Source organism: Anoplopoma fimbria, unplaced genomic scaffold (genome assembly GCF_027596085.1).
Source record: "Anoplopoma fimbria isolate UVic2021 breed Golden Eagle Sablefish unplaced genomic scaffold, Afim_UVic_2022 Un_contig_8239_pilon_pilon, whole genome shotgun sequence".
Lineage (NCBI taxonomy): Eukaryota > Metazoa > Chordata > Actinopteri > Perciformes > Anoplopomatidae > Anoplopoma > Anoplopoma fimbria.
In genome coordinates this window covers 20,356-42,300 of record NW_026553074.1, presented here as the reverse complement: position 1 = coordinate 42,300, position 21,945 = coordinate 20,356, and the positions used below count along the sequence as shown (strand labels likewise).

At 41.0% G+C, this 21,945-nt stretch overlaps 1 protein-coding gene and 1 pseudogene across 1 annotated transcript; one reads left to right on the top strand and one right to left on the bottom strand.

Annotated features, from left to right (window-relative positions):
- Positions 1–732: 732 nt before the first annotated feature.
- On the top strand, positions 733–12,239 carry LOC129116293 (endophilin-A3-like). The gene is given in 11 exon segments (XM_054627256.1): positions 733–798; positions 1,199–1,271; positions 1,391–1,534; positions 2,998–3,131; positions 4,340–4,498; positions 4,932–5,035; positions 9,097–9,221; positions 9,354–9,386; positions 10,354–10,419; positions 11,277–11,429; positions 11,432–12,239. Coding segments are annotated over 11 exon segments (1,053 nt in total). The 5' UTR covers positions 733–783; the 3' UTR covers positions 11,479–12,239.
- A 6,302-nt stretch (positions 12,240–18,541) lies between these two features.
- On the bottom strand, positions 18,542–19,743 carry LOC129116294 (gap junction delta-3 protein-like; annotated as a pseudogene).
- Positions 19,744–21,945: the final 2,202 nt, after the last annotated feature.

Genomic DNA, 21,945 nt, shown 5'->3' with positions numbered 1-21,945 from the left:
ACAAGTGTTTTCAGTGGAATCATATCGTACCGAAGTATCATTTACCTGAACAACTAAATGCAAATCACAAGTGCAAATCCCTGACTTGTACTATTACCATGTAAATTCATAAAGACAAAATTGATCAACGATTCAGTCATCTTCTCTTTCAAATAATAAATTGCCTGTGAAAGGTTGGATAAGGTCAATTATCTGACATCTTAAATAATTTCCATGCTTATGATTCACTACGTGCCATTTAATAACATGTTTTCCACTGTATGCAGAGCTGGATGTATTTGATATCTTGACACTCGTTGGTGTAATACAATGTTTTTTGTCTACTTGTTCTTTTATTAATTTTATAAATCAGTCAATTTAATTCGACTGAAGTAGTAAGTATCTCAAATGTTGTACTTAGCTACATTTCAAGTCACATCTGATACACTGAAAAACAAAAGTCCTGATAAACGGTGTCAAATGGTACAATGGAGGGAAGCCAAACCAGCAGCTGCAGCGGAGAAGAAGCTGCTGGTGACACTCAGCTATTACTGTGTTACAGCAAAGTTACATGTTCTAAATGTGGAACCATAGACTGTATGTTAAGTGTGGAACACACCACCAATGTTATTGATGAAGAGGTGCATGCTGGCTAAAAACGCTCATGGTGGAGTGACGTCACTGCGGAACTTCAACCCTCCTCCTGTCCCTTTTGTATTACATAGCTCTCTATCTGCTCTCTTTGTGCAGCTTCTCAGTGAAAAGATCAGTGGGGCAGAGGGGACCAAGCTGGATGAAGACTTCATGGAGATGGAGAGGGTGAGTTCAGTTCAGGAGTCTGCTCAGCAGTAAACATGGTCCCATGATGGATGCGTAGTGTTACACATGGTCATGCTGGGTTGATTTCTATATAGTACAAACAGCTCCTCAGCTGATAAAACAGTAATGTGGTGGTCATTGTTTTCCTAAAATCTTATGTCACCCTTCAAAAGCCGAATGAAGTTACTATGACGATATCAACACAATTAAGTTAACACGAGAAAAGTTGATCTCCAAGTTTATTTAAACTGGCCCTAAAGGGGTGAAGTTCAAGTTTAAGAGTTAAGTCACATTATGGATCTTTTTTTCAGTCATAAGTATCATCATTCATATTTTGTTCAAAATATCCTATAGAACAAAAACATATTTACACATAAATGCAACATCTTGCTCCTTTTAGAAAATTGAGGTGACCAACAAGTCCGTGTTTGACCTCTTGTCCAAAACAACAGAATACCTCCAGCCTAACCCAGGTAAGAAAAAGAAAAGATGGAGCATATGTTATGTTGTTATGTGCCGTTATTGTATCTGCCACTATAACACTGTCTTGCTAAATGAATCCTGTATGTGGTATATATGTTTTCCTATACAGCCTCTCGAGCCAAACTGAACATGCTGAATACAGTGTCTAAGATGCGGGGGCAGGTGAAGACCACCGGCTACCCTCAGACTGAAGGCCTGCTGGGAGACTGCATGCTGCGCTACGGACATGAACTGGGAGAGGACTCCATCTTTGGTACCCATTCTCATATTCCAGAATTCTTTAATAGTGGACAGGGCTGTGGAGAGGTGTTCTCATTCACCATTAGCATATGTTAAATTCCTGCTGTTTTACTGCAACACAATGACACTCACATTCTGGATTTCAGATTTGTAACGTCAGCAAAACTCAGATTAATGCAGTCAAAACTTCACTCATAAGAAACTGTCAATACAGGATTTAAAGGTGCAGAATTCGAAATTAACTCCATTTTTAATTCATTTTAAAATTGTATTTGTTTAGCCCAGTACCACACATTTGCCTCAAATGGTTGTACAATCTGTACAGCATATAACATTGTCTGTCCTTGGAGCCTTTCATATCATGTGACTCATGATTCAAATAATAGTAGCAGTGGGTGTTAGCAGGACCATGGCAGGAGGCACGACCACGGTCAAGATATAACCACGGTTCATGGAAACCTGCGAGGCGAGAAAGCACAAAGACTCCAGGGGAAAAAGGAAAATGATTAATATGCCTCAATCGGACATAAATTAATACAGTAGGAGACAGACAGGAGGTGAGAGGAGCTCAGTGTATCCTAGAAAGTCCCCCGGCAATTTAGGTCTTTATCAGCGATCTAGGAGCTGGTCCTAAGCAAACCTCCTGTCATAACTATAAACCTGAGCCAGTCATAACTATAAACCTGAGCCAGTCATAACTATAAACCTGAGCCAGTCATAACTATAAACCTGAGCCAGTCATAACTATAAACATGGGCCAGTCATAACTATAAACATGGGCCAGTCATAATTATAAGTGTTATCAGAAAAGTGTCTGCCCCCCCCCAGACTGAAACTGGGAGCTGGTTCTACAGAAGAAGAGCCTGATATCTGAAGCCTCTGGCTCCTGTTCTACTTTACGTAGGACACGTTACACTATGAAAAATAGAATTGACTGTAGTGTTTTTCAAGTTTGGTGTGAACGTTTTAGAACGGGGCTTTAAAAGGAGTTAATTAATACAATTTAGTTTAGGTTTAGGGTTGATGGGCGCCTGGTGAAATTAATTGATTCTTCATGACAAAACCAGGTTTCAGTTAGACAAAATAAATAACTTAATGACCACTTGTTAACAGTCCTGACAGAGCTAACAGTGTTAGCCAAGGTCTCAGTCATTCACGTGGGTTCATATCCTCTGTGTTGGTGCGTCTCAGTGATGACAACACAAGGAAGCCTGTCTATAAGGACCAGGCTTATACTAGGAACAGGCCTGTATTCTCTATTTGCCCCACTCCTATTCTACTCCCTTCTCATGTGTACATTTTATCACATTTTATTGTGACGCCCTCAATGTTTTCTGATCTTCTTCTATTTTAATTTGAACACAGCCAGACACGGAGCATGTCTCCAGATGATTTATGTGATATTGTGTCCTGCTGGAAAAGACCACAGGTTAACTGTGAAGATGTGCTCTGTCTCTCCTCTCCGTTGTCTTGTAGGCTGTGCTCTGGTGGATATGGGCGAGGCCATGAGGCAGATGGCAGACGTGAAGGACTCACTGGACATAGGTGTCAAACAAAACTTTATTGACCCCCTGCTGAATCTACAGGAAAAGGACCTCAAAGAGATCACGGTACATTACAGCAGCCCATGCCCTGTAACTAAACTCATACAAGTAGTATTTTTTGCTTTTATGATTGGCAGGTTACACAAAGACTATTGATTCTGTTCCATAGTTCCCTCAAATTCTAATAATGCTGTCAGTGTTTGCAGCACAGAGGAAATGAGACGACACTCTCAGGATGTGCCAATAACTGTTTGTAATCTGCTATTAGGCCAGTGTGAGTGTTACCTTCATTACATTTACACACTGCTGACAAACTTTTGCCACTTTTGTACTTTTCGTCTGTTAATTCTTTAAAATGAACAGACATTAATTTAAAGTCTCTTCAACATGGAGCTCATTTTAACTAGTTCATGTACATCTGGACAGTTTAGTCTGTAATCCTGTTACATTTCATTTGTTGATCATATATTTTTGAATATGAAATCTCAATCCAAAAAAATAACCGCTATTGAGTGTGCTTCACTTCATTTCCCAATCGGGTTTGGCAATTGGAAATGATAAAAAGATGCATTCAGAGGGTACTTTGCATGTTATTTTAGAGATTCTACGAGTTAGAATAGTAGTCCATAGCTGCTAGGGACCCCTTACAGTTAGGGGCCTCAGGAGGCTTCCTACCTTGCTGTAATGGTAAAGTCTGCCCCTGACTTGACTACAGGTCATGCTGCATGTGAATCTGATATGTTTATTAATCTGTCCAGTCACTATTTATGACAGGATGTTCATTTGCGAACAGGAAAACTTTTACGATATATTACGGGAAGGTGTGCCTGATTCGTCTCCCTGACGTTTTATTGAGGCTGCTGTAATATTTTGAGCAGGACCTTTTACCTTCTGATATATCCGGTAAAATTCCTGCACTCCCACACTTGTTACCATGGTGACAAGGTGTGTAACGGTTCTGAAACTAAGACCGAAATGGCAACACAAATTCCCACGGCCTCGTATTGCAGTGCTGTCTTCCACGTTGACCTTTTTTTCAAGTTTACAAATGGACAAAGTCCCACTTTTTTTGTTTCCAGTCCTTAGTTTGATTAATTTATTATCACTATCTCGGCCAAGTTGTTTCGTCCTTATCCAAACAGTCAGAGTTTGAAAAGCACCAAACAGGTTAGTAGTGAAAGAACAAGAAGGTATTGACTTGTGCTTTGTGCTTGACAACTAACTTTTTACTTTCACAGTACATTGTATTGACATGTTCCTCTCTGTGTTTCCAGCACCACCTGAAGAAGCTGGAGGGCCGCCGGTTGGACTTTGACTATAAGAAGAAGCGTCAGGGGAAAATCCCAGACGAGGAGATCCAGCTGGCTGTGGAGAAGTTTGACGAGAGCAAAGAGGTGGCGGAGAGGAGCATGTTCAACTTCCTGGAGAACGATGTAAGAGAGGATAGAACTTCTAAATGAAGAACAGATCAACGGGCAGTAGGCCATTTGTTCATTTTTAACAGGAGTTTGCTCGTTTCGTGACTCAGATAAAAAGTTGCAAGAGCTGAACTGATATTTTAGAGCCATGGTCAAAGAGTCTAACTTGCCCAAACCTCAGTGGGATAAAGTATCGATGAATCAGGCAGACTAGACTAACATATTCAACTAAGAGTTAGAAGAGACCACTTAGGCATGATTTTTTAAAAAAAGATATACAAAGTGAGATCCTTACTCAATACTGTGTGTGTGTGTGTGTGTGTGTGTGTGTGTGTGTGTGTGTGTGTGTGTGTGTGTGTGTGTGTGTGTGTGTGTGTGTGTGTGTGTGTGTGTGTGTGTGTGTGTGTGTGTGTGTGTGTGTGTGTGTGTGTGTTATTGTGGCCAATAGGTGGAGCAGGTGAGCCAGCTGTTGTCACTGATTGAGGCGGCTGCAGAGTACCACAGGCAGTCGGGTGAAATCCTGCAGGAGCTCAGTGAAAAGCTGCAGAAGAGGTGAGGAAAGAGCTTCACTTTGCCGTCAGTAATTACTTTGCAGCCTTCATCCCCGGTGGGAGGATGACAATCTCACTCTGGTTCTGCTGTTCAAAAAGTAATTCCACTCAGAGTGGTTGTGACATTGAAAGCATGAATGCCAGCGATGAGAGACGCCAATGTGCCCAGAGCGCAATTTACGTTGAAAAGACGACTAAGGCCAACGGTGGAAAGACGTTCAGATTTGGTTGAAAAGTGAACGTTTTTCACCGACTATTTGTAGACGTTGATTGAATGTTCAAGTTTGGACCACATTTCAACGGGATTTGCAATAGTGAATTTGTTCAACCTCTACGTTGTGCTAATAATGTTATATCATCATTTTAGAGGCTTACTATGAAACCACGTCCACATTTCTCTGTTGAAAGCCAATATTGCAAATCCCGTTGAAATATGGTCTCAACGTGAACATCTTCAAATAGTCGGTGAATAAACTTTTACATTTGAACCAGTTCTGAACGACCAGCCAACCAACAGCACTTTACAAGTTACATAATTAGTCATAATACATTAACAGTTTCCACTTAAAGGACAAAAAAAAACACATGTTTCGATAAATTTTGATTTATTATTGAACAATATAAATATAACATAAAACATATTTATTAAATAAAAGCACAATAAAATAGAACAAACATAACATTTTTGAAAGGAAAATGAACAACTATGGAAAATAAAAAAAGTGCACACATTATGCTGAATGAACATACTAATAACCAAAATTACCACTTGTATCTAATAGACAGCCACTTTAGCGTAAACACATAGCCACACACAGCGGACCTCCCAGGATCCTGCTTCAGCTGGTCTGCCATGGCACAGTGAATTTGTGACGCTGTGGCACTGGTGTAGGACCGCATGACAGGCCTCTATAGTATTCGGAGAATAGCATTATTGATTATATTATATCATGAAATGAGAGACTTTGACTGTACAACCATTGATTACATGTATTTTGCATATTAGAACATATATTACCTTTAACCACAGAGTCAAGCTCAGTTTCCCTGAAGGCCGTCTTATTCTTCTGACCACCCCTTCATGTTGAAAGTGGCCATTCATTTGTTGGTGAAAGGTCTGTGAATAAGACAACGAAAAATGTGACATTATTTTTTTTTTACCAACGCTGCTCAGCCTTTATCAGTCTGCCCTCCAGCTCTTCCAGCTCCTCAGTGCTGTGTCATTTTTGGACCTCTCTTGGCTCCACCCCTCATCCAATTATTTTCACTTCCTCAATGAGGTCACCCAACTTCCCGAGCACCACTCTCTGGAATTCTTGACAAAAAACCAAGCAATGGTCATTTGCATGGTCATTGATGTAGATATTACAGACCAATCACTCAGTCTATTAGCCATTGCTTAGTCAAGTAGTTGGTGGGGTTATACGAAGTTGAACAACAAAGGAATTAGGACAACATATACAGGGCAGGCTCTATATTTTTGTTAGTGGTGGAGGCTCACCTCTTTGGTTTTGTGTTTGTGGACTGTGTCCATGGTCTGAATGTTGAGGGGAGCTGATGATACTGTACTCCTGGTGAGTGCGTACGGATCCTAACAACATTAAAATCATGATACATTAGCACGAATGGTGTGGAATGTCAACGACAAATGTTATTTACTTCCGAAAAGTGACTGGAAAAGGGGATGTTTGTGGGTTAATTAGCAGAGTCTATAAATCCAACAGCACACTGGTCTAAGTAGTTTTAATGATAGTGCACAAGATAAACTCACTTAAAAACCCTGCGCTTTCTCGCTCTCCTTTCAATGGCTAGGTTTAGAGCCATCACCTGGGAAAATAAAGAAATGGTTGATAAGCATCTCATAAAGAAACAATAATATTGCTTTCAATTTGCACCCATAAAATTCGAGATATATATTTACCCCTAATAATGGTCATTCCATATCGTGGAGAAGGGGAAAGACCGCAAACCTATATACATATACTATGTCAAGGAGCTTTGACTTGCAGGGACTCTCAAATAGGTCTTGGGTGTCATCCTGCCTAATCAGTAACAAGAGTAACATTGGGTCTTTTCTCCAACACGAAGGCATAACTGTCATCCTTCAGGAGAAAGCATCCTTCAGCAATCACATGTTTTGGCAGACACATAGCGGCCCATCTGTGTTTGGCGCCCTGTGGGCCTTTTGTGACATTCCATCTCAGCCAATTTTTTCCCTGAGAAATTGGATTTTTACTTTTTCCTCACCATTTTTTTTGTTAGTACCTGGAGGTGATTCTCAAATGGAAATGAGGACACCCCGTTCAGTGAACACTTGGAAGTGTGTTATATCTTCATGCAAATGCTGCACACTGTGGTAATGTAAACAGTGAACATTGGTCCATACGAGACTTCACTGTGGCAGCAGAACAAAGAGATGCCTTCCTCTTCTGAGCATCAGACTCCAGGAGGATTGACATGCACACAGTCAACGACAGAAAGTGTTCAAAGAAGTTGTCCGACAAGATGTCGCGTAGAACTACAGGCTCTGTGTACAACAGGAACTGGCAGAACTCTGTTGCCTTCCAGCGATCAACTTCCTGCAAAGAACGCGGTTGCCTTGCAAACTCTGACGGCATGGCACCCTGCAGCATCATCATGCGTTGTGAGATTTCCTGCCTCAGTGTTGGTGCCAGCCTGCAATTCTCAGGTCCACGCACCAGATAAATCAGCAATCTTTTCACCACACCAAGACAAATGAGGTGCATGTAGTTCAGGGCAAATTGCTTAACGAACAGGACTCCTGCACTGCTGAGAGGAGACTTTTTTTTTCTGACCTGTCAAAAGTATCTTTGGAGGGGTAGGGGACCCTTCTCTGGACACTAACAGCAGTTGCCACACACCGCTTGTACCATTGTAATCCATTATGCCCAGTAATGCACTTTAAGAATGCTCTTGCAGTGGCATCACGGAGGCCTTGATTTTACCCTTATGCAAGGTGCCTTGATAAAGTAATCCATTTTGCTGCAGAGCCTTGATTTCCTCGACCAAGTCCTGTAAATAGTCCTCAACTGGCGCTGGCTTCTGTGTAGCACAAAATAGTGCAACCAGGAATGGTTCAGAATTTTGCAATGCTGCCAATATAGGCCAAAACTGCAATTTTGAGGATTTGAAAAGAGGAACACCATCGACTTTTAAAACTAACTCGATGTCTCCTCTGACGTTTGGACACTGTGTAATGTGTTGCAAGATGCCTGTCTCTAGGCCATAATATCAACACTGTCCGTTGCATTTTGTCTACACAAGTAACTGCACGTGGGGGGGGGGAAAGACGCAGTGTGTAGAACACCCCTCATGGCCGATTTGTCCTGTACCAAAGTGTTGGAACCCTCGTGAGCAAAAGATCCCTCCCATCCAACATCAGAAGTAGCTAAAGCATCAGTTTTGGCCTTTGGTTCCCTCCATTTTTGGAACAAATCATATTAGTGTTTCATGTAGACAACTTACATTGTGCACATCGTCCCTGTGGGAGTTTGTAATGGAAGACACCTGTATATAAAAAATGTTAAATTAGTATATGTTAGGTTGTTAGGTAGAGTTACATTATTAGATTACCAAATAAATGTAATTGGCATCAGTTACAGTAACTGAGAAATCAGTAACTGTCACACCCAAATATATTCTTTGGATAAAATGCTTATGCTAGAATATATCTAGAAAAAAAACATTTACCCAGGTACTCTCTTGTAATCTTTAATCAAGTTATATTTAAGAAATGTAATAAAAGTTTGATAGTATTCAATGTTGTTACAGTAACAGTGTTGTGAGGTTGACAATGCCTATTTAAGGTGCTCTTTTGAGGACTTTTTCCCCCCAAGTGTTTGTTGTTGTAATACTCACTTTGGCCTCAAGAGGCTGAAGTGCACCACTAATCCATGCAGGACTAAAAGCATTCATGAATTGATTCAGCAGCAGCATGTAAAGCCTGTGGTAACCAAAATGAGAAGGTATTGCTAATCCAAAAGAATGATTTGCTTGGCCTAATGGAACACGTATTTTTTTCCTATCCAATCCCCCCCCCAGGATATCCACAGCCAGCAGCCGGCCCAAGAGAGAGTTCAAACCAAAGTCCATCAGGAGCAGCATGGAGACCCTGGACAACAGCCAGCACAACGGCCTGTCCTACAGCTCCTCGCTCAAATCCACCGGTACAGCCATCACATTCATGCCTCTATCTTTCCTGTGCTTCTTCTTGCTTTTATATAGTTTCCTCTGTCAGCCACATCTTCATTGTTTTACTTTGCGTTCAAGTGTATACATTTTTGTATTATCCCTCACAGATATCCAGCTCAACCACACAGTCAATGGGAAAAGTAGGTATTCCTTCATACATCGTTGAGATGATGGTCTCTAAATGCACAAAGTTTATTTCTTTCAGTCACCAAATGCAGATTGACATCTATACATATATATATATATATATATATATTTTAGAATATTTCCATCTTTTGAAACTGACAGTAAACATCACAGCTGTCTGTATGCTTTTGAATTGTTTTTAGCTTTAATTTACAGATGAGACTTACTCAAGCGGTTTGTCATTACCAAAAGTAAAAAGCTACATAGCAGTTACGACAAAAAAAAAGAAAAATTGACTGTAATGATAATTATTTTGGAGAATAATTGGGTAATGTGGCTATTATATCAATAAATATAATATCTGGTGTTATTTCCAGATAAGAATAAACCGTTTAACCCTGTTTTACATCAATATTATACTCCTCCATACGGATTTCCATTAATCTCCAATTTCTTTATTGTAGTATATGATATTAGTTACATGTCTAAATTAATGTCTTGCTATAAATTATTATATTATTTCATTATTATTATTTGTATCAGTCAACCTGTGCACAGATGTACAGGATTTTCTTTTATGTATTTTTTTTTGGCCCTCCAGATTGAACAGTCACTTCCTAGAAAAGTCTTAATGGCCCCATTTGTGTGTTCAGGGTTAGATCTACTGTCGCTGTGCTCTTATGTGGAAGTCAGATTCATGCTGTTCACATCGTTAATGATGTGGCCAAAGGCATCTCTGACCACCCTTTAAAGTGGAGTGGATGTGCATACTACAGTGTACAGTGACAGTGACTGAGAAAACACTGCTGCCCTCTACTGGTCAAAGTCAGACTCAACCAGTGCACATGCTTGTGTGATGAGGAACACTGTAGATTAAAGGGCACATTTTGAATGATTTCTCCATCATACACTGAATGTGTGTATTGTTTTGTGCCGTCTTGTGCTCAACGCCATCTTCATTTGTCTTTACATCTCACCCAGCTGATCATATAAACTCTGTTCCACTGTCATGGCCTGAGAGCCCCACCATCAATGGAAATATTCACCGTGAGTAACACACACCGACTCTGCATTCCCACGTCATTCTGCTGATAAAGGAAATGCATAATGAATGAAAATCACCACTGGTTTCATCCCCCTCTAATGTGAGGCTCTTTGGGTTTTGGACTGTCAGTCGGAACAAAACAAGCAATTTCAAATTAGTTTAAAGTTCATTCATGATCTTGGAAAACTATAGTTTGATTTTCCGGAGCTTTCAACCGTATTTCGCAATCTTCATCGGCTTGTGCAGTGTTCTCAGTTGTCATGGAGATGTCTCAGTATTGGTACTAAGTTCTGATGAATGAGCAAAACCACATCCACTCAAGTCCCATTTTCTTCTGTACTTTCAAAATGCATATCACGGTATTCATCGGTAGCTTGCTGCTCAGTTGTCACGCAGATGGCAAATCAAATTTTAGAAAAATATTTTTAAAAAATCTTAACTCGACTCACTAATTAGCTTTTGTTTGTGTTTTTAAGCGTATCTCCCGATCTTCATCAGCAGATGAAGTTCACTTAGGTTGTAATGAAGGTGGGTCAGTATTAAAGTATTGACAACTGAGCAAACTCCATCCACTCAAGGACTAGCATTTGTGGGATTTCAGCCAAGTCATTAACAGGTGGAGTTTGCTCTTTTTTTTTTTCAAAGCAATTGAAAGACCTTTTATTAGTCTCCTTTCAGACATTTTATGAACAACTAATTGGGGAAAAAACAAATCAAACAAAAATGAATTACTTGATAATGAAGGGGATTGTTAGTTACAGCCTTATATACACTTTAGTAACCCATCAGGTTGGAAAGAAGGATATTGTCATCATCATGTGCAGGAGTGAAACCTTTTGTAATCCTCCCTGTGGTGCAGAGACCGAGGTGTTGGACCAGCCGTGCTGCCGCTCCCTCTATGACTTCGAGCCGGAGAACGAGGGCGAGCTGGGCTTCAAGGAGGGTGACATCATCATCCTCACCAACCAGATAGACGAGAACTGGTACGAGGGCATGATCAGCGGCGAGTCCGGCTTTTCCCCATCAACTACGTGGAGGTCCTCGTCCCCCTGCCTCAGTGAAGACCGGCACCTTGAGTCCTCTAAAGACTCCCTTCCAGCCTCATACGCTCAGCCTCTGTACAGACTCGGCCCTTCGCGAGGCCAGCTCAGCCTGAAGCTGGATAGAATTTCTGTATCTTCTGATTTTTCCAAACGGAGCCAGAGAGGTAGTAGTTTTGTCCCAACCTGACTTGAGATCAAATTTTGCTGATTTAAATAGTTTTCTCTGTTGATATTTATGAACCTGAAGCCAACTGAAAACCAAGCCATTAAGCGGGACCCTCTGAGTGGTTGGACCCTCCGTGTCCTTCGGGTCTGACCGGGGTGAAAATGTCTAGCAGTCATCAAACTCTGTGACCCGTCCCGTCAGTCCCTCAGGTGACTGCTCTCTCCTCGAGCTGTCTGTTCGTTTTTGTTTTCCCTCACCACAAACTGAGGCTACTTTGCTTGAAGTTCACCACTGGACATCGTGACAGCATTGTTTTTAAGTCAAATGATATGCTTTCATTTTGCATTAAAGTCACATAAGGAACATTTTATACCCTTCAGGATCCGTCGCATTACACTGTCATGTAGTTACCCCCAAAATAATGATAGAGGCTATCTATGTGTTTGGAAACCTTTTTTTCAATATTTGTTGAAATTCTCTATACTTAAAAATCCAATACCTGTGGCCGTCGTGGGACAGTAATGAGCTTGGCCCAGATGGAATGATTGGACAGGCTACCTGTCTGTCTTCTTTCCCGCCTGCCCCCCTGGGCCCCCTCTGCTCATGCACTTATTGCGTGTCACCGGAATCTTCCACAAGCTGCTAGCTCGACAGCTGTGTAGCCATGTTTGTTGATTTAGTTCATAATGAACATTTGGGGGGGTTAGATTTATTGACTTTTGGAGCTAGTGATGCTAGCTGCTTTCACTGGTAAAGGTCAGGTTTTTAGGGTGGATACATTCTTAGATCTAGTGTACTCTTGTTGGTTTAGCCAATGTTACCTACCCAAACTTGAGAAGCAAATTAAAAAATTCAAGAGATTTAAAATAGGATTTGAAATGATGAGTCGATGGGCTGCCTGTATGTTTTTGATGTCATTCAACATTTTCTCTCTCCCTAGACCTCCAATATGGCCGCCACACTGCTGCATTCCACATATTTTGTATTTTAAATGCATTTATTGGTCTGTGTTATTGTCCAAACACAAGCCTTTAGTTTTTAGGAGTGCTTACAATTCCCTCTGAAGCCTACAAGTCAAGTCTTACCAAAGTCAAATGATCATTTCAACCAATTAGAGCCTCGTTCTTGTTGTCGTAGATTTGGCCATCATTTTCCATCAGTAATCATTACATTGGGCTCTTTAAGTGAATTGCTGATATCTGAAACATGGTGAAATTGCTTTAATTAAGTCAGACGGGTCAGGATTCACCTGCAGGCAATGAGACATGTTGTAAAGCTGCACTAACCAACATGTGTCGTTCAACAACTTGTTCACCTCAGCTCTATAGATGGATAGAAATAACATTTACCCCCTAAAGGGGGTGCTTTTCAGCAGAAGTACAAGAATGAATCTCACGGTACAAAGAATGGTGCAAAGCTACAAAGCAGCTTTCAGCTCATTGATTTTGTTTAACTGTAAATGTACTGTAGTGTCTTGGTCTCACCACTCTCATCGATTTGTTTCTAGCAGCAGCAGGAAGCTACTCTCGGTAAAGCAAACTGATAAACCCACAGTACACCACTGCCTCAGCACCGGGCAGCAGACAGACCCAACCAGAGACTAGCTTGTGAACGTAGTGCAGCATTTAAAAGATAAAGATATTTATTTCCACAGGAGTTGGTGGAGACCAAAGATAGAGCTAAAAGTACTGAATATGAAAGTAGAAAGAAGACTCCAATCGAAGGCTAATAAATAACTCAGTTTCTGCTGGATGTCTAAATACTGTTTGCTAACAGTTCATAAGGACATATGTTGAAATATGTGAGTTCTGCCCCCAAGTGTCCAAAGAAAGACTGATTTAATGCTTCTTTATTCATTCATTCATTCATTCATTTTCAGTAAACGCTTATCGTGTTAAGGGTCGCAGGGTTGCTGGAGCCGATCCCAGCTGTCATTGGGTGAAGGCAGGGTTCACCCTGGACAGGTCACCAGACTATCACAGGGCTAATGCTTCTTTAGGTTAGCCAAATGTATTTGGAAGAGAAAATGAAGGGAAAAGGTGAAATGATTACCCAAACTATCCATTGCAAACAGCCATCTGCTATGATTAGCGGGGGTGAGGACCTAATGCAGGGTACTGACAAGAAGTAGGTGAAGTGATTAGAAGGTGTATTTATGGAACCAAGGGGGAAGGTGGAGGAAGTGCGACAAAGGACTGTCAGCAATGTTTAAGGCAGGCTAACTTTAAGTTTGACTTTAAAAGGAAAAAGAGTTCAACTGTTGGCTTTAAGAACCTGCCTGATTGTTTCTTGCCCTGTTGGATACCTGCTAGAAACGACGGCCAAAATGACATCAAAATTGTTATAAACCAGAGTGAGCTTTTAAAAATGTGACCAAAAACATTTGCTGAATCTTTCGCTGCATGACGATGTTTCTTTCCACAAAAACACTCCCATTAATATTTATTTCAACAGACATGCTTTTTATGATTTTGTGAACATCTCAAGCCACAGCTCTTGGCTGTTCTGCTCTTGGCTGTTCACACCTAACGAGAGTTAAAATCACCGGTGTTGGAAAGCCTCACATCCCACTGGTAGACAGTACGTGATGTAAGTGACTGCTCTGTCAGACTCTATCTGTGTGTTGTAACTCTACATTTCCTCCCCCCAAACTGACTAAGCCTGTTTTGCCTGCTGTGCTCTTAAGTGTTGTCCAGAACACGTGTTTTTACAATTGTGAGGAACTGAAGTGAACTCCATCCCTCTGAATGTCTCTCTCTCTCTCTCTCTCTCTCTCTCTCTCTCTCTCTCTCTCTCTCTCTCTCTCTCTCTCTCTCTCTCTCTCTCTCTCTCTCTCTCTCTCTCTCTCTCTTTCTCTCTCTCTCTCTCTGTTTACATGCTCTGACTTATTATTGTGACATAACGTAAGGACCGTAGTGCCCTCTCTGTCAGATAGGGATGAATGCCTTGTCTTTTTAAAATGTCGTCTGTATTGCACTGAAGCTTTAGAATCTACCTACCACATACGTTTATAGACATGCACCTTTTTCTTTGTTAACGTTTTGTTTCTCTTTTTCTTCAGCGTTGCACTTTGTGTTATTCACAACAGGGTAGAATCACTGCCATATCAGATATATATACACGTGACGTCAAAGTGATAGATACTTAGATTTGTACCACAGATGTTCTTTGGACTTTACTATCTCGATTATTGTAATATAGAATGGAAAAATGATCCAATCCAATGAGGCAGATGATCCTGTTACCTTGTGAAACTGCTTCCAGCTCTCTTCATAAGTTAGTGATAAACTGTGGGATAAGTAAGGGCCTGCAGTTACTGATAAACATGTTTATTGAGGGTGTGAGTTGGTCAAGCACCTTGGTAGCTTTAGTCGTCTTTAGAGTATTCAGCCATCAGACAAAAGGGTGCAGGAGACAAATTACCGTAAATTCTGAAAAGAGGCCAAGGTCTTTGTTTACCTGAACTGTAGATTACATTTTTCTTTCTTTTTTTTACTTTATTTCAATTTTATCATATTTTAGAAGAAAAATAACCTTGTTTTTTGATCTGTTGCTGTTTTAATTTGATGTTAATGCAAACTGTCTGGACAAAAGCAATTGCATTTCCACAGCACTTATTCATCAGTACAACAAAATGTGGGCATTGTATGTCTCTGCAAACCACGAATAAGTTGGATTTATAAGTTTCATGAATACTTTTCATATCAGCCTTGTATCACGCTTGCAGAAAGGAACAATACCACATAGTCAAAGATGTGAAACAATTGGTTAGGTTAAGGCAAAAAAACTAAACAACAACAGCCCTTAATGGACTTTCTCACATATTTTGCAGAACAGACATAACACCTTTACTTGGCAAGCATAAAATCGATGTTTAGTTGTGGTTTCAAACAGGACACACTGGTCTCCTGGGTGAGAGTCCTGTGCTTGTTTGTGACTGAGCTGGCTGTGATGCTCTTGGTTTCTCATCAGGAAACAGGAATAATGTTTTCCTTCACTAACCTTGAGGATATTCTATAAAGAACCTTGTGTTGTTGTTTTTAATAATGTCTTCTGTTCATGGTAAACTTTTAGTATGAACATTTTACAGAAGAAAAAAAAAGGCAAAGCAGAGTGTTTGTACTGATGGAATTAGTGCTGTGGAAATGTACATTATACTGAATGTACTAGTTGTGCTATCAGATTACAGGTCATAAAAACAAACATGTTTAGCTCCCTTTATTAGTGACCAGACTTTATTTATATGACCAATATATTAATACCGTCTTTTTTCCAGAATTTACTTGATTAAATTATTCTCATGGCAATGAGAAGAAACTTTTTCCCCAATATGTGCTCGATGGATTCATTAAGTTTCGTCTTTTAATGTGTTGTGGACCAACTCAACTTTATATACAATAGAGAGAAAATAAAGAAAATGTATGGTTACTTACTGTTAGCTCGCAATTGCCTAGATGTTCAAGATGTTGCATGATACTTTTTTCCCCTAAAAATTGATATTCTGGATTTTGGATACTGGGGAGCTCTTAGCACAGGGTGCCATCTGCAACACAGTACAACAAAATACATCACAGGAATATCCATCAGAAGGTTTAATACTGCATTCAGTCTCCAGGAAACAACAGGGAAGAAGACTGAAACCTAAAAATTCTCAATGCAATCATCATGAAACAAGTGGAACCATCCACACTAACCATCCATTCCCAAAGTGTTTGACTTTGATTTAAGACTGAATAAACGGTTCGCCTATTTCACTTTTATGTTTTTGCCGTTAGCCCCACAGTTTGAATGCCTGACTTTTGATACACTAAATCCAGATTTCTCTCAACACTGTACCTCTGTTTGCCTTTGCAGTATTCTCCTCACTGTTCATCTTACAACCAACTACAAGGCACAGCTCTGTGTTTCATTTCTTTTGGTAGCATAATTTATGCAAAAGGTGTTTTATAGATGTTGTAAATGAATATATTAATAAATATATTGCATAAATAAAGACAAGCAATTATGGAGTCACCATTCGCATGTGTGTCTTTTCTTTGTGTGTGTCTTAATCTGTGAGTCACACTATAGGACCAAAATAAAGTTTGTTGTGTAGCTGTTTTTCAGGCCCCTCGTCGTTCCAATGCATTTGGAACGTTATTATTAAAGCTCAAAACGTTACTTTAAGCAATAGTGTACCTCTAACTTTGTGTCAACATTCAAGTTCTGTACACAAAGCCGGCTGCATTAACTAATGGCTTTCCCAGTTTGGTGTGGAAGAGCTAGTCTGCACTGGAACCTGACCTCCACCCTATCCAACACCTTTTGGGATGAACTGAACAACAGACAGTTAGCCAGACCTTATCACCCAGCATCGTTGTTGGACCCACAGAAAAAGAATAGGAGTAGAACGGACATCCCCATTCACGGACTCACTGAGGTCAGGTTTTGCAGTAACGACTAAAAAGAGCAATGAAGTAGTAACGTTATGAAGGTTGCCTCTGGGAACTATTCAAAGGAAACCGTCTAAAGACGACTCCAGTCATGCAACCTGTGATGAGGGGTAACGAGTAGACATTGTTTGTGTAACAATTATGTTCTGGTCACTGCATTAAATGAGCAACCCTCTCATCAGTGATCATATTTATTTATTTATATGTTTATATTTTTAAACTCCGTGTCACCCTGCCATGAGTTTTCCCTGTGCATTGTGAACACGCACATCCACATGGATTTTGTGTCTATTATAGCATCCAAAACTCACATATGGTTAACACTTACATGGTATGGGAAACACTATTAAATCACCCATTTCAATGTCTTCATGCTTTCAGACTCTCACAGCATCAGCATACAAACAACTATTTATTGGTAACAGCATTATGGTATCTCCACTTTCTGTTCTGTCACAGAGGACTAATGGATAGGAGAGATGTGTTCACACAGTGAATCCATCAAAGCGATTGATATAAGTTTAACCTGGAGGGTCTCTGGTCCCTCATCTGATCATTTCACATGCTGTAGTTTCTAGTCCTTCTGAATTGTTTTGCAATTTAATGACAGCTGTGTGCAATATTAAGTCATCTTAATTCCGGTTATTTGGGATTCTTTTTGTTGGTGTTAGTAGAGATACAGACAGAAAATGTCTGCTAGAATCAGAGAGAGAGTATGGTAACTCAACATATGTCCCCTCTTGGAATCAAGCAGGGACTACAGCTATATTGTATGCACATTAACCAGTTAACCACTGGACAACCCAGTCCACTCTCACTTATATAAATGGTGTGGAAACATATTAGAAACAAGCATTAGTGTAATGCCATACAGTCCAGCCATAAACAATCAACACACTTCTCAAAACCTGATTAGAACCTTCATGAAGGTAGGATTACCTGCAGGGTTAGACTGCATCTGACCTCAAACATTCTGTCAACTAAGTGTTTTTGTCAGTTACATCTTCTTGTATCCATCACATGCAGATATTTCTGATTGTTTTTTTTGTGCCCAGGTTTTTAGAAATTTGTATCTGATATCTGTCATTTCAATTCGAGAGAAATTAGTTTGTAGTGAGCATTGAAAAGTTTTTGTTTTATTCATTCACCAGCAGCGTATATTTCACAAAAATGTCCTGGTTCTGAATAAAACATTTTTTATTGGAACTACTTTGTGTTGAAGAAATAGCTCCTATAAACCGTTAAAAGCAAACTGTGTGAAATATCCTGTTTGATTTTTTTTATTTTAAATATGTCACTGTTGTATTGTTTAAATGTCAAATATCTATGCCGTGAACATTACAAATTGCATTGTGTATTTCGTCGGAGGTAGAAATCTCTGATTAGAAACTACATCGAACTAAAAGTAACTAAGTTGTTATAAAGATGACCCAATCCTGTGAACTACTGCTAACAAACAAACAAAGGCAGCTATGGTCGCAGACTATATCCAGACCTCAGCACTTTTCTGTTTAGACTCTCTGATCGCTCTCTTGCTCTTCAAAGGCTGCCTCTCTCCTTTATGGGAGTCCTGTGTCTTTGGTTGCTCTGGTCCAGTCTCTCTGACCTCCTCAGGATCCCTCATCCTGCCACAGTTCACAGCACAGGTCCAGTCGGGCTGGTGACCCACCACCAGGTCCAAAGTTGGCAGGGAAGTGGTGCTGGTCACGCCCTGTAGCCTAAAGAGGATGTGAGAGAGGGGCTGTCTGGAGGGAAGGTTTCATACCCCCCCTCATACCTGGACAACCTCTCCAGGACGCCCTCTCCTCAGCCTCACAACCTGCCGGATCTTCTTCCAGCCCAGGTGGTTGAGCTCCAGCAGGTTGAGCAGTATACAGAAAATCCCCACACAAAACATGAAGAGCAAGAAGATGGTCTTCTCCGTGGGCCTGGAGACGTAGCAGTCCACCGGCTGGCTGCAGGGGGGCGAGGTACATAGGAAATGGACCGGTACCTGGAAGCCAAACAGCTTCCACTGGGCCAGGACAAAGCCCACCTCCAGAACAGCCCGTATGCAAACATGGAAGATATAACATTTAGACAGAACCCCTCCAGAGACCACGGGACCATCTGCACTCCCTCCCTGATGGTGCAACCACGGCCATGGCTCAAGGACACCACGTTGTTGGGGTCTCCCCTCAGAAGGGTCTGAGCGGTGACGCCCTCCAGCACATCCGCCAGGCTGTGACCCAGATGCTTATGGGAGCGGATGGAGCAACTATCTGAGTCGCAACTCCGTTCATACACCTCCCGTCCACCGCCTTGCCTTATATCTGGGTCCCCCTGCCCTGGGATAACTCCTGGTCCTTGCCGTTGCCTCTGGGTGCTATTGTGAGGCAGCTTGGACAGGTTGTGCCACGTGTAGATGATGAAGCAGAGGGATGGCGTGGAGACGCTGATGATGTGGAATACCCAGAAGCGAGGTTGCGAGATGGGTGCGAATGCGTCGTAGCAGACGGTGGAGCATCCCGGTTGCAGCGTGTTGCACACAAACATCTCCTGCTCGTCAGTGTACACGTCCTCAGTCGCCACCGCGACGATGAGCAGCCGGAAAATGACCATGACAGTGAGCCACAGGCGACCGATCATGGTGGAGTGCTGGTGGACCGCATCCAGGAGTCGTTTAAGCAGGGTCCACTCCGTCATGGTGGCCTGTGGCTGCCAGCTGCCTCGAGGAGGGACGAGCTGCCTGGAGTAGAGCAGTGTGCTCTGGACTGATCCACCCCCCCTCCTACCCTGTTAGACTTGATGACATCTTAAACCACTTTGCAGAAGACCTGATCTCGTCTACACTACCCTGCCTAATCTACACTACCCTCTGGTCTTTAGGTTTTTATCTAAATTCTATAAACTTCTTCTAAAATCAAAATCAGCTCTGCCTGGCTGCCTTGAGAGCACTGGAGCCATTGGAAGAGAGAGCCACATCATCTTTCAGAGATAAGGATGTCCACTTGACATAAGTCACTTGGCGTGCTCACTCCTCTCCTGTCTCTGGGATCCATTTTAAAACCGAGAGACCTAACCCTTCCTCTACTGGAGGACCTGCTGATAGTGCCGACTGATAGAGCATTCTTCACACATTAGTCCTCTGAAAGCAAATGTGCTCTTCCTTTAATGGAGAGGCACATTTTAAATGATGGCTGATACAGAAGAGCATTTTCACTGTCATATTCTGGATAACACACTGGACACTGTTATATAGAAGAAGAAAAGAAGACGTTTATGTCAGGATACACACCCAAGAAAATGAATAAAGAAACCAGGTTTGGTGGAAATAAAATATTCCAGAGTTCAGGCTGGTGTCTAGTGGGGTTTTCTGTTCCAGGGCTTGTTTTGACTGCTCCTCTCCAGCCACTTGCCAATCCTCTTATCTGTGTTTTAAAAAAAGACCCTTGAAAGGTCTGCTAGCATCAAATGGTTGTGTCCCCAGATAAAACACTCAGTGACCCCTTTCCTTACTTCAAACAGTCCTGGCAAGCTCCATCTGAGTCTCTGTCTCAGAGCTCTGCCCACAGGCTATTTATGACATGAACATAACATGAAATGAAAATTATATTTAACTCACACTACACACTATAAAATCTCAGGCTTCAGTATGCTTCAAATATAGTGCTAGTTGGTTCTTTTAACAGCTGATTGTAAAACCATAAGGGTGGAAGCAGACAACTTTTGTAATGTTACAAAAAGAACCATCTGACAATCATATACGGTGATTGGCCAGGTGTTTGGAGGTGTTTATGTATATAGATGTGTTTTTTAATATCTCTCCTTTTTATTTTTCACTACTACCTTCACTTTTCTTGTGAACCAATTAGTGCACCATGGATTATCCCCATTAAACCATGTCTCCGACAAAATTACGTTCCCATACAACTGAACTGAATACATTCTAAATACATTTTCAATTACTTCATGAGCGTGTTTCTCCCGGATTACACAGATGATAAACCACCACAGATGAGCCTTTTGCCACTACAGCAAAGTGAATTAATGGTCAGTGTTAAAGATACAAATAAATATATTATTAGATTAGTTATTAGTTAGTTATTATCAGTTCCATTTTCACAAACAACGTGTTAATGCGTTACAAATAACAATCTGAAATCATTCATGGCAATGTCACAGGGGTCATTCTGCTAAGGTAAAAGCTTCCTTCACTGGATGAGCCTGTGTGTTGTGTGTTTTCTGATGCAATCCCACCCATGTTAATCTGGATGATATAAATGGTCAGTTTGAGGTAACCACAGATCCATCTGTTAGAAAATTGAAAAAATATTTTACAAGTTTGTAATTTATTTCCAAGTTCTTTTAGGTACAAGTTCCTTTAAATGAATTTTAAATGATTTAAAACAAATTCTTAATGAACAACTAGGGGAGAAGGTTGTGTTTCATGGGCCTTCTGTCTCAAGTTAAAAGCTTCCTTCACTGGGTGAGCCAGTGCATTTGCCTTACACTTCCAAAAGACATGTGGTCAATATTGTTACAATGTAAACTAGTTGGTAGAGTGCAGAAAGTGTCTTACAGTCCTTCTATTTACCAGAGTTTAGATTATGATATTGTAGAATCCATTGTTCTCCGTGCCTATGAGTTAGTTCATAAGGGTTATTGTCAGAAATTTAGAAATTGTAAGAAAACTGTCAACCACGCCTATGGCGAATTTGCACATGAAAATGGCAATATTGACGCAGAATTTAGTCTGTCTCGGATGGTTTTGTGTTCATGCCCGAATAGGAGCCAAACCTTTGCCCAATAAAATCTTAGGCAATACCGGTGCAAAACATCCTATTGGCGCTGGGATATTGCCCTTTTTCGAATCAAACTCACTGTGGCGCAGATATACTGGTGTGG